Source organism: Anabrus simplex, chromosome 1, assembly GCF_040414725.1.
Source record: "Anabrus simplex isolate iqAnaSimp1 chromosome 1, ASM4041472v1, whole genome shotgun sequence".
Classification (NCBI taxonomy): Eukaryota; Metazoa; Arthropoda; class Insecta; order Orthoptera; family Tettigoniidae; genus Anabrus; species Anabrus simplex.
This window is the reverse complement of record NC_090265.1, coordinates 711900472-711914237: the sequence shown is the minus strand read 5'-3', so window position 1 is coordinate 711914237 and position 13766 is coordinate 711900472. Positions and strand designations below refer to the sequence as shown.

General features: G+C 37.1%; 1 protein-coding gene across 1 annotated transcript in view; it reads left to right on the top strand.

The window, feature by feature from the left end:
• The first annotated feature begins 1892 nt into the window (after positions 1–1892).
• Positions 1893–13766, top strand: part of Mad1 (Mitotic arrest-deficient 1) — a 333861-nt gene continuing 321987 nt past the window's right edge. The window contains exon 1 of the mRNA XM_067136015.2: positions 1893–2254. Coding sequence (XP_066992116.1) covers positions 2014–2254 — 241 coding nt within the window. The 5' untranslated portion in view covers positions 1893–2013. The remainder of the gene's footprint in view (positions 2255–13766) is intronic.

Genomic DNA, 13766 nt, shown 5'->3' with positions numbered 1-13766 from the left:
ACCTCCTGCGCGTTGTAAGAGGGAACAATCACAGAATCTGTAATCGCTCTCTTGTCTTTTAGGCCCACAAACATATTCATGATTCTATCCTTTTCCGTGTAGCAGAGAAATTTATATATATCCTACTGTCACGTAAAATAGAACATTTTTAAGTACTGTAAATAGTGAAGAACAGTGAATACAAAAGATGCATACAATTTTGTACCTTGATATTGTTTATAATCTAAATGCAGATGATTGACTGAATGATATGTTGTGTTTTGGTGCAGTATGTAGGAACAGAGTACGTGCTATCATGTCTTGGTTTCTTCAAACACTACTCTGCCAGAGACTTGCCATCCTCTAGCAGAGAAGTACAAATCCTAATATTTCTCAGTGTGTGGCCCTAGGTGCCTCATTTGACAGACTGAAAGATGTATCATATAGTGTGTTCCTTGAGAAAATACAAATTATGTTGCCGAAAACTTTTGACATGTCAGTGCAACGTTAGACTTCAAAAAGGGAGAAAAGTATTATGTTGTAACTTTTCAGTTCCAGTCTTTCTTTCATAAATGAATGATTTTGTTTTTGCGTTGTATTGTATTGTTTTCTAACTGAAAAAATGAAATGGCGCATGGCTTTTAGTGACGGGAGTGTCCGAAGACAAGTTCGGCTCACCAGGTGTAGGTCTTTTTATTTGATCCACGTAGGCGACCTGCGCGTTGTGATGAGGATGAAATGATGATTAAGACAACACATACACCCAGCCCCCGTGCCAACGAAATTAACCAATGATGGTTAAATTTTCCGACCCTGCCTGGAATCGAACCCGGGACTCCTCTGACCAAAGGCCAGCACGCTAACCATTTAGCCATGGAGCGGGACTGATTTCTAACTGATGAATATTAATTGATGATTAACACTACTGAATGTAATGTCATGAAATTATGATATACTATGCTCACTAAACTTTTTGGAAAGTTTCTACACATTTTTATACCTGTAATACTGTGGATAGTAGGTAGAATATAGCTCCATTAATCAAAAGATCATGTTTCATTTCAGTTTACCTTTGAATCCTACAAACTTCCTCCTTAGCATATGAGTTTCCTTTAATCACTTTGGTTTCTGTATATGGCTTTCTTTCTTACATTGTATTTATATTTCATTTCCTGCATAAGTGGCTTAGCTTGATCCTATTGACTGTTGAGGTTGGCTTAAATAGTGTTAAAGAGGATTGACGTACGAGGTGATGTTAGTGTCCATTTCTGTCATAGTTCTTAATCCGTCATAAGGATTGCTAATCCCACTCACCTTCTGGTCACTTCCTTCCTTCCTTACTCCCTTTGTGATTTAGCCCCTTTTTCCTCAGCAGAAAAAAAGCAGCACAGGTCAGGCCGGTCACTCCCATCCTTCATGGGTTTGTGAATTAGTAAATATAAAATTATAGTAAGCAGCACAGGCTGGTAAGCTTGTTTTCTCCAGCAAAAAATATTGTTATAATAATAATAATAATAATAATAATAATAATAATAATAATAATAAAAAATACAGGCCAACCTCTAGGTATATCTTTGTTCAGAATGCAGTGTTTCAGAAAAAGGTAACAGAAAGAAAGAAGGAAAGAAAGAAAGAAAGAAAGAAAGAAAGAAAGAAAGGAAGAAAGAAAGAAAGAAAAGAATATGAAAGAAATAAAAAGATAAAAAAATAAATGTAGTATTTAAGAGTGGAGGGAGGATGAGAACCTGGGCACCCGCCGCGCTAAACGATTTAAATCGCCCGCCCGGTAATTTTAGTTCAGATCTGCTGATGCCAGGAGCGCTAGCGTATAATTCCTGGCAGCCGTTGCGTACAGAAGTGAAAAATAACGTTGAGAGTCATCTCTTACTCACTCATTATCTTTGGTTGTTAGATCATCTTACCCATGATCTTTGCTTCTTTGGTTGTAATATTTGTAATACGCGTCGTATGGGTTGTGTGATGTGTTAGTTGCATGTTTGATGTTGAACTAAATTAAATAAGCGTTCTTGAAAAATGTCGTGTTCAAAAGAAGATGATCCAACTTGTGTTACTCGCATGCTTGAAGAGTTTCGGTCTAGTGCTCTCATGTCGCGTCTGAAAAACCGGAGATCTTCCGGTGCTTCGTTTGTCACCCGTCTTAATTTCGATTCTCCAAGTGACAGTAAAGTTATAAATAAGAGACCGGGAAGTGACGAGAGTTTCTCAGATTCTTCGAAAAAATTGAAAAGCGGAGGCTTAGACGATTCAGTAACAGGTAAGCTTGAACTAGTGTTGATCATGCAAAAAAAAAAAAAAAAAAAAAAAAAAAACTACTACTACTATTTGTTCCAAGTGGTTAAAGTGCTTTTCAGTGTTGTAGACTGTTTTGCATTTTCACTGATAGATCAAAGAAGCAATTGTTTCGCGCTATGCCTCGTTCCTCGCCCCTTAATGCGTATATCGAGCGACATTTTTATTTATAAGCGAAACTGCGCCTATATATAAATTGTGAACGCATATCTCTGAACTTAAGTTTTTTCAATTAAATTAACGTTGTGTGTGGAGGCGATAGAATACATCCGTGGTATCCCCCGATTGTCGCAAGAGACGACCGTACGGGAGCTCTCGCCTCCCCTGGTGTAGTTCTTAGCTTGATCCTTGGCGAAAGGTAGGTTAGAGATCCTATGTTCCGCGGCTCGGACGACTTCACTTGTAATAATCAAGTGTTGCCAAAGTTGGAGAATGAAGAGGAGAGAAGACCATTGTTCTGGATACGTTAGAATATTGGTTTGACCTGTAGGTTTTGGAAAGTTGTGGCAGTGAATGTTCATCTTTCTCTTCAAATCTCTATTCCGTTTTAGTGCTGTTTTGTAAGGGGAAGTTTTGTGCCAAAATTTGTTTCCATTGTGACACATTGTAGTCATACTGCCAGCTGATAGTACCGTTTTGTTGTTCTTCAGTAAAGGACTACCTAAACACAATCCTATGAACAATCAACATGATGTTAAGAGCAAGCATAACCCACAAACTGAACATAAGGAAAGCCAAACTGTGGTTCGATAAAGAGTATTACGCAGAAAGGCAAACTGCATTAAATATACTGCACTAAGCCAGAATAACGTCAAAACCAGTAGACCAACAAGTTTAGAGGGAAAGACAGAGATATTACAAGAATATACTAAAACATACTCAATATATGGAGAAAGAAGGTGAAAGAATCGCCGAAGAAGCAATAAAGGAACCCCATGTAGTCATCAGACCCAGAAGATCATCAAGGTTCCTAAACATTCTTAACAGTACAGAGCAACTAGTGGCATATGAAATTGAATGCAGCAACCAACTTGAAGCCATATCCCCATCATTATGAAGGAAGTGATGGACACCATCAACGTAACAACATTTAAAAAAGCTACGGGACCAGTCAGATTTTTTAATGAACACTTAAAGGAATTGTTGCAGTGTCTGGCAGAACTCTGGTCCAAGCTGTTTATAACAAATGCCTAGAGTCAGGAAATATCACCAAAGAATGGAGGAATTAGACACTTTAAAAATCTATAAAGGGAAAGGCAAACCCAACGGCTCTAACTCATACAAGGGAATTGCACTAGAAAGCAGTGCCTTAGAGCTGCTAACAAGAATTTTAATCAAAATAGTAGAAGTCTTCGAAAATACCAGAGGACCGGGTGGGTTTACCATGCGGTTTGGGGCACACAGCTGTGAGCTTGCATCTGGGAGATAGTGGGTTTAAACCCCACTGTCAACAGCCCTGAACACGGTTTTCCGTGGTTTCCCATTTTCACACCAGGCAAATGCTGGGGCTGTATTTTAATTAAAACCACAGCTGCTTCCTTTTCACTTCTAGGCCTTTCCTATCCCATCGTCGCCGTAAGATCTGTGTTGGTGCAACGTAAGGAAGGGAAAGTCGAAATAGTAAATTCATTTTACAGGGTACCCATTTTCTGGAAAAACACAGGGAAATACAAATGCAGAAAATATACTGGGATATTACTTGTCATATCAAAATTAGTCTTTCAATCTAAGACTGGACCCAAACAGAATGGTTGAATGAGACTGATATGTACAGTAGGCACTACGCTAGTCATACACAGTAAGTAGTTCTTTGAGAGAGAGAGAGAGAGAGAAAGAGACAAAGTGAGCTTGCCTAGCGGTGAAGGAGAGGGAATGAAAAAGATACACATTTCCGCTAACTGCTGAAAGGTGGCAGTACACGATGCATGCAACGTATGTAGTAGTAGTATTTGCATTAGTTTGAGTGTGGTGTAGCTTACAATTCACTGATGTAATTCCAGGTCTTTTCTTTGATAGTAAAGTTAAATGTTCATAGATAATAACTGTACTCGTACAACAAGATAATTTTGCAATCCTCCTGTTTAATATGAGATACCATCTAATAAGATGGATTTTTTTTCACTCAAATGAGTTTCAACTCAATAGTTGTCCTCGGTGGGTTAACATAAAATTACAAAAGCATATTGTTAAAAATATGCTGCGATTACAATGTTACTGATAACATTCATTTTTCTTTTTGTAGTGTCTAAAAGAGTCTATCTTAGTGTTAGCTTAGTTGACATACCTGATAAAACACAAAAAGAAAACAATTGTTGTGAGTTTGGAAGTCCTTTTGTCTAAATTAATCTAAATTCTAAAAATAATAGATTATATTGGTACAAGCATAAATTGTCCGTTTTTGATATTTTGTATTTATGTCAGTAATTATATAACTGTTGATGCGTTAATTTGATGGGGCTACGTGTAATAAATATAAGAAGCCCGTAATGTAGTATCAGATACGCGTAATGTGGTCTTGATTCAAGTGAGTAAAACCGTCAATCCATTAATCCTAGTGGATTTTCATATAATCTATAATGGAAAGAAGAAAGGATGTTGTGTGCTGGATTATATATAACAGGTGTACAACTGGGTAAACATGAGAGTGTGACCTATCGTTAACTTTAGAAATAGCCCCTGTTACAAAATATCCCAATTCATCCAGAAATTCCTAAAAATGCACTACCACTTTCAAGCGAACACATCATTGAAGAACTGCTTAGAACTTTGTAACAAAATTAAGGACATAAATAACACTGAAGCATCACATTGTCTAGTCCTTTGTCATAATCAACATGTATACCAATTTCCCATCAGCAACACTATCAAACTAATAAAGAGCACCCTAATGCCTGTTGCTCACGGTCAAATTTTTCATAAAATTTATTGAACAATTCCTTGTACAATATGGATTGACTGTTGCTCATGGTCAAATTTTACCGAACACATGATTTGATAACATGTTTTGTCAACTAGAGCAAGTCCTATTTTCATCAAATTATTTCATACAACACCCAATCAGAGCAGTATATATGGTGAAGGTCTGCAATGTAGTGGTGGGTCTGTGAAGCTCAAGTAGTAAACAGACATGTCCGGCTGGACGAAAGAAGCAGTTGAAATTTTAATTGAAGAGTATAGGAAACATGCGTGTTTATATACAGTTAAGTCTCCACTATATCATAATGGGAATGCTAGGAGAGATGCCGAGGAAAAAATTGCACCTGCACTGTGTGAAGTCCGGCCAAACACGGATTCTTCAGAAGTGAAGTCCAAGTTCAATGGCCTGCAAACACAGTTCAACAACGAAAGGTTAGTGCAGTATTCATCCTTCACTTTATTATTATTATTATTATTATTATTATTATTATTATTATTATTTCACGATCTGGGAGATGATTGTTCCTTTACTGTAGTTTGTACTCGGCCTGTGATAAATTATTTGATGATTTATGTTCTATCTCAAGTTCGGTCTAGCCCTTCATAAATACGCCTGTGTTCATAACTATGTGCTGTTATGTGTTTTAATGATTTAACATTATGATTTCAGAAATAAAGTTAACAAACTGAAAAGTGGAATGAGCTCTGATGATGTATACAGATGATCCATCATTTGTGTGGTACTACAGACTGATGTTTCTTGCTGACCACATCATGCCAAGAAGTAGCAAATCTAATCTTGACATGTCACAGCTCAGTGAAGATGGATTTGCTGAGTCTACAGTCATGGTCAGTCCACTGAATAAGAAGTATATTAATTATTTTATGAAATAACTTGCATTGTAATGATCGTCATAATAAAATGTTCTATACAAGTGAAGGTAGCATAATTTAAGAAGTTAGAAAAGTAAGTAAATAAAGAAACCTTTCTGAAATACTGTTTATTTGAGAGAACGAAATCACTGACGTTTGGTTCTAAGGTTGCTATGGTATAAGTTATTCATTAAAATAACATTAGAAGTATTAGTGCAGGCAACACTTGTAACAGTTTTATGTGAGAAGAAAGGTAGTGGAATTTTAATTTTGGTGCTTCTTATTCATACTAGTCTCTACTTTTGCTAGTGATGCTAATGAGTTGAAGTAAAAATTGCCATATGTAATTGTAGGAATAAGTTGGTTACTGAGTTCAAATAATAATTTCGTGTGGCTATTTCTAGCTGAGTGCAGCCCTTGTAAGGCAGACCCTCCTATGAGGGTGGGCAGCATCTGCCATATGTATTATCGGCACACTTTATCTGGATGCATTTACACCCTAGTGCTGAATCGGTCTACCTCGGCAATCTTCAAGATTTGTACTGGCAACCTTTGAAACACAAACTATGAATTGCTTAAACATCGTTGTGCGACATCTGGTGCACACTTTACGTACTAGTACTGTTGTTGTTTACACAGCAAAGCCAAAGTATAGAATTCATGCTAGGAACAAGATTCACATTGAGAAATGTTATATAATGTGTATATGACACAGTTGTTGGCTTAAGATAATAACGGTTGAGAAACTTCATATCGATCATATTCTCGATTCAATTCAGATTTCATTTTCATTCAGTTGGCAGCACTACCGGAACCGGGACAGCTCCCTCCTTACTCCTCACCCCTGTACACAAATGCATCCAGATAAAGTGTGCCTATAATATGTAACTGCGTGTTATTGTGGTGGAGGATAGTGTTATGTGTGGTGGTGTGGTGTGCGAGTTGCAGGGATGATGGGGACAGCACAAATGCCCAGCCTCCGGGCCATTGGAATTAACCAATGAAGGTTAAAATCCCCGACCCGGCTGGGAATCGAACCCGGGACCCTCTGAACTGAAGGCCAGTACGCTGACCATTCAGCCAAGGAGTTGGACACTGAGTTCAGATACCTGCATTGCTGAGTTGCATGTCATTTAGGTCTATTCAGACTGTGAAATAATACTTTATTATATTTACATATAGGCCTATTATCAGAGTAATTAACAAAAGAGAAACAAAACAGGAAATAGTGAAATCAAAAAAGTGTTTGTTCTGCCTTCAAAATCAGTAGCTATTCACACAGTGTTCTTGCCACTTCGCTTGTCCTACTCCACTGAAATAATCTTTAAATTTATTTCTTATGTTCAGAGGTATTTGAGCTGCTCTGTTTCCACTCTGCCTCTCCCATTGACTGACTGTTTCTCCAGTTTCCATGCTGCAGCCTTCCTTCATTTATGTTCTCCTGATCTGTGCTGGTTGGAGACATGTAAACTGCTTTGTTCTCTTCCACAAGGAAGTTATGCAAATTACAGGTGGCTTGAACAATAGCTTCAACTTTGTCCACTGATAGGTTTATTATACTTAAAAGAACTCTAAATATATTAGCTATAATACCAAAGGCATTTTCCACAACACACCTTGCCCTACTCAACCTGTAATTGAATCTCTTTTGCTCCATTGTCAATCCTCTGTTTAGAAAGGTTTCATGATGTTTGTGGACAGTGGAAAAGCATCATCAGTCACAAAAACAAAGGGAAACTCATTGTCACATCCAGGCAGCTGACTAGGAGGAGGTGTGTTCAGCATTTTGTCACGCATTGCTTTTCTGAAACGTCCCCATCACTCACACGACCATTAGTTCCAATGTTCCAATTAATTTATAGGTTGCATCAACCACTGTTAATAAAATAATGCATCAACCACTGCTAGTAAAATAATGCATCAACCACGGCTAGTAAAATAATGCTCTTTGTGCCCTTGTAATTATAATAGTTTGATCCACTTGATCGTGGAGCTGCAAACTGAATATGTTTCCCATCAATTCCTCCTATGCAGTTTGGGAAGTTCCACTTCTCTTCAAATTCTTGAGCAATATTTAACCATTTTTCATTTCTGTCCGGAATCTGAAATAAAAATTAATTGCTTACGGGATTTTGAAGGAGGCTCCACAATGATGATGGATGATATAGCATTAGATGATGACGGGGTACTGGTAGACCTAGTTCAGGAGTCTGACACAGTCACACCTGCTTGTAGCACAAAGTGTGATGAACCAGCCTCCACAGAAAGAAGGTACAAAACATTATATACTCAGTAAAATGGAGTTACTGCATTTAATTTAAAATAATATTCTTAGAAAAGCATGGTTTCATTAATGATATTTTTACAATATGAGGGATTTTCCACTTTTCAGGCACATCAAACAGAAAAAGAAAGAAAGCTTCACCTGAGGACAAAGTGCTGGCAAGTGCTAGTCAGGTATTAGCATCCATGTCGGCTTCAGCTATAGATTCAGAGGAAGCATTTGCAAACTACATTGCTTGTGAACTCCTTCAAATGAAAAAACAAAAGACTGAAAATTTTTACAAAACAACAAATGCAGAACCTACTTACAGAGGCTCTACTTGAAGAAGTGGAGTAAAATATATGTCATAAAATATAGTAATTCCCTTATGTAGTGATATTTTAATTAATAAATATACAGTCCTACCTGCAAATAGTCTTCCTTTAATGCATTGTGTATCTCCCTACATGTTTCAGGGATTATATGAGCCAGGGTACCAGAAGGTAGCATACATGAGGTTTGTATATGATACACCAGTGGCAAAAAATCACAGTGTTACTTGCAGTCTCATTGCAGCTGGAATAGCTTATCTCATATTTTTATCTTTTTTTGCTATTCTAGATCCAACTAACTGGAGTAATTTTTCGAAGTTCCCTTAAGAAATTCCTGTATGATTCAGTGTCTTCTAACCTCAATTCATTCTGGACTAAAGATAACAATCCCCTTCCATCATCCCTTCTAGCTACCCAAGGTCTGGTTCACCACCTTCTAGCTCTCCTCTTCCTACTGTTTTTTCTTTTAATAACTGCACATGCAACTTCAAAGCTGTAATTTTACTATGTGTTGTCATTTGTGATTTATTCACTGACAATAGAACCTACTCATCTGACAGCAAAAGAGCAAAACAATCAGTTTCAGTAGCTGAGACCTATTCTCACAGAGGTCAGGCCAAACAAATTTAATTCTGAATTTTGGCCAACAGTTGGCAGAGCGGTCATTGGTATGAGTTTGAAGCAATATTTTACCGTGTACAACACAGCATATTTTATAAAAGATTTTAGGAAATTTTTGTCAAATAATTGTACCAAAAATTTTACCTGAGCAAGAAGCTTAGCTAAATTTAATAAATTAAGCTTAGGAGAAATAGATTAATTCATCTGAATTTTAAAATTTACTTTAAACAAAAACTGCTTTACCTACAACAACATAATATATCAGCAGATAGGTCTTCCTATGGGTTCACTGGCCTTGGGAATCCTAGCTGATATATATATCTCAATTAGAACACTCGAACATCATCGGAAAAAATCAATGGCATAAGACACTGGACTTGTTATGTCGATATTTTTGCTATTATAGACCTACATGCCACTTACAGTGACAGAGTACTCAAGCAACTTAATAACATTGATCTGCACATGCAATTCACTATAGAATCATAAAATAATAATTTGCTTAATTATCTCGATATAATAATTATGCTCAACTACAGTAGCACATTATCTTTTAACATCTACAATATAGGAAATCAACTCATACCATTAACACCATCAACCAAACTTCTCTGCATACAGGTGTGCAACAGGCAACTTATGACAGCATGATAGATAAAGCCATAAAAATGCCAATATCCCAGAAAAACTACTAGAAAGTAAGTACTACCTATACCATAGCATTCAAAAATAGAATCAACAAACACAAGAACAAACCAAAGACTACACTAGTTAAAGATTCTACTCCTAAAGAAAAGTTCTGCATGTTTACATTTAACAACAATAACATACCAAATTACCAATGTTTTAAAAAAACACAATATGAAAGTAGCTTTCAGAACCAGTGTAACCCCGTACATAAGGGTTACAGATTTCATTCAGCATTTATTATCATTAATTAACCTGATTCATTAGATTTTATATTCTGATTTTGTAATTTAGACTGTGTAGCCTGGATTGATTTTCGCGGCCAAAAAGATGCAGATCATGTGAACGTCGAAGTAATAATAATAATAAAATATAATCATCACCATCATTCCGATACCAGCAATACAGTATTAACGGTATCACGCAAGTTATCAAAACACAACGGAAGCAAGGATAAGGTTGGCTACATACATTACAAATAAAATCGTAAAGAAAATAAAAGATGCGGAAGAGGATATTTAAAAACTTAAGGTTCTAAAGGCTTGCTTGTTGTTTTAAGGGGCCTAACATCGAAAGTCATCGGCCCCCGGTTCTAAATGACAACTACATACAGGAATAGTGTGGAAAGCGGACTTGGACCCTATGAGGCAGTAAGATCGTAGGTAGTTGTAAGGAAAATAACGTACTCGACCGTACCCTTCGTATAAAATATAATTAGAGAAACCAAGAAAAAAAAAAAACAGAAACGTATGGAAAACAGATCGTGAAAAAGGAACAGAAATACAACTGCAACTTGAATCTTGAACCATAAACCAGATAGGATATAACAGACAATCTACTGGATGGTTCATCATAGGACGACTACAAACATTTCTCATAATTTCATTATACAGAGCAACTGGAGGCAACCTGACGGAAAATTGACACATTGCAACATTAAGGATAAGAGAAATTTTAAAACAAGAAAACCTCCAAACAAATATGGCCTCGTGTAACACAGAGGCATAAATGAAATAGCCTAAACTAAGATCTGAGGTGATTTCCTGGCAGGATAAGAACATTTACATTTCACGAAATTTAAGAAGAAAGGCCGAAACACACGAAAGTTAAATTTAGAAAGAAGAAAACAAAATCACTTATTACAAAATTTTAAGATAATTAAACGTGCTTACCTTAAGGTAGGTTGGCCCCGTAGACCCGGACCGCGCGCACCGCGCGTCCGACCCCTTCAAAGATCGAAAATGAAAAGACGACAAGAAAACGGTAGCACACACGTACCTCACATCATACCGGAAATCGTTCGATATCAAACCGCCAATCGGAAAACACCTCCATGTTAAACCAATTACAACCAATTACAAAAACCCTAACCTTATATGGGCATCAAGCAAACGACAAGCCATGAAGAAATTGCTGACGCAACAATTGAACCATCAATTTCTTACACGTGTCGGTATAGGGAGTTCATTTTTAAACTGGACCAAAATTTTAAAACAAAATCAGCAAGACCGAATTATACAATCTTCGAGTTTTCTAGATATCACTGGAATAATTGAAATAAATGTCTTAAATCTCTTGAGGCATTTTAAAAAAGTTCTTTAACAGTCTTATCCAATAATCTTTTTCTTGGGATACACAAAACATAACACAATTTTTCTTCATATGACCAAACAGTTTGTTTCTAAATAATTTTCTTTCAAAATTATTTTCGGATAGTCTTTGCCAAGAAAGAAAAACAATTTCTCGAGATACACAAAACATTTTCACACAACCTCCTTCATTGAAATACCAAGTGGCTACTTTTTTAAACATAATTTTCAAATAAATTTTCACCGAGAAAACAAAATAAAATTACAATTTCTTGATGTATAGAAAACACTCTTGAGATCACCGTCCAATAGTTCTATTCATCCAGAATAAAAACTTAAATGTTTTCTTGCAGCTCAGGTACCATGTCACCTACTACGGGTTACAGACTGTAATTTAATTAGGTTTCATGCATATTATGTCATTTAATCATTGGATAAGGGAATTTTGTTCATAATTATTCTGTACATAAATAAGTGAGATTTGTTGATTTGAAATGGTCATGCTGTGGCTTGTAACTGTGGGTAGGTGAGCTGGTGTGATATTTTGTAACCGAGGCTGTATTAGGCAAATATATTTTCCACTGGGACATCTTTGTAGTAATCGTTTCGACGCGCGGGGAATCTATTAAGACACATGACTACATTTGTATAGTGCGTGGCCACGTGGTTTCGATAGTGTGTCCGTATTCACCCTCTACCATGTGTCGATGTGGAAGGAATGACCAGATAGTAGGGAGATGAGTGGTCATCACGAGTTTATATAAGTCGATGTAAGAGTGGTGGCCAGAGCTAAGCAGTGGTCTAAGAGTGGTGTTCACGTCGAAGAAGTCTAAGTGGAGTGGTCTGATCCGAGTAGTGACTTGTACTTGGCTGATAGTGAAGGAGCAGGTAGAACTTTGCAATGTAAGTGTATTTCAGTAGATTCACCAGAGATTTAGTGCCGTGGTCTTCAGAGGTATAGGAAATATATATATTAAATTTAACCAATATATGCAGTTAAGTCATCATGGTACTTCAAATTCTTTATTGAATTCTACTATGTATCTAACGTAGATACATCTAACATCGCATAGAACTGTTGTATTTATTTCAACAGTCTTTATATTAGCTATCAGGACGTGTGAAACTAGATAGTATGCCTGGATATTACAGGTGCTTCAGTAAAGTTTTCCAATTTCTAACTATAAATATTGAGTGGACGTAACCGCATTGGAGCTTACTACATTCGGACAGGGAATGTAGGTCAACTCCAGGTTACATAAGAAGATAACAGCAGATGGCTCCTGACTTCAACTCAATGGTTTTTTCCCAGGAATTTCAAGTTCAACAGTGGTGTGTGCAGACATCAGGTAATTACAGCATCAGACATGTTATGCATAAATAACATGAAGAATGTAATCAGCAGCGATATCATAGTTCAATTCAAGTTCATGCCAATAGCTTTCTTTATTTAGATCAAATTTTTTGTATATGTAACAACAAATCTCACAGGGTATATTTTTAGTGTTAAAATACAGCAATGCTAGTTCATTGTGACATAAAGTATAGTTATAAAGTCAGTTTTCTTTTAATAATAATAATAATAATAATAATAATAAGGGATTCATAGGGGTCTCACAGAAATGTGGGCTGGTTCAAATACCACAGAAAGGAACCCGCGGACCAACAGGCAGCCCAATTCCTGGGGGTTGATAATACTGGGACACCCTCTCTCCAGGGGTCATAAATATGGAAGGCCCAACCCAGGGTTATGGGTGAAGACCTCAATGGCGTCTGCGGCAGAGAAGGTGGACTTCGGTATGGCGGAGAGGGCAGAAGGGGCAACCCTGTACTCAGGGGATTAAAACGAGTACAATATAAATCCAGAAAGTCAACAGCTTCAATGGCAGATGAGGAATATAATTCCCAACGGCGAAGAAGGTGGAAGAACTATCTTTGAAACACACGCAGCGTCTGTTCTCCAGGTTAGGGGCGGCTGCAAAAGGCGTCTGTTCTCCAGGTTAGGGGCGGCTTAAAATAAACTCTGGCGCTTACAACTTCAGTTTTAACACTGAGGTATGGGCTGTACCCATCCTCTCAATTATTTTCAACTTAAGGCATGATGGAAACACTTTAGGTAAAGATTACTCCAGGGGGCAGCTGGAAACGGAAATCCCCCATCGCCATGAGTGATGCAATCAGGCCGTCGGGTTCTGG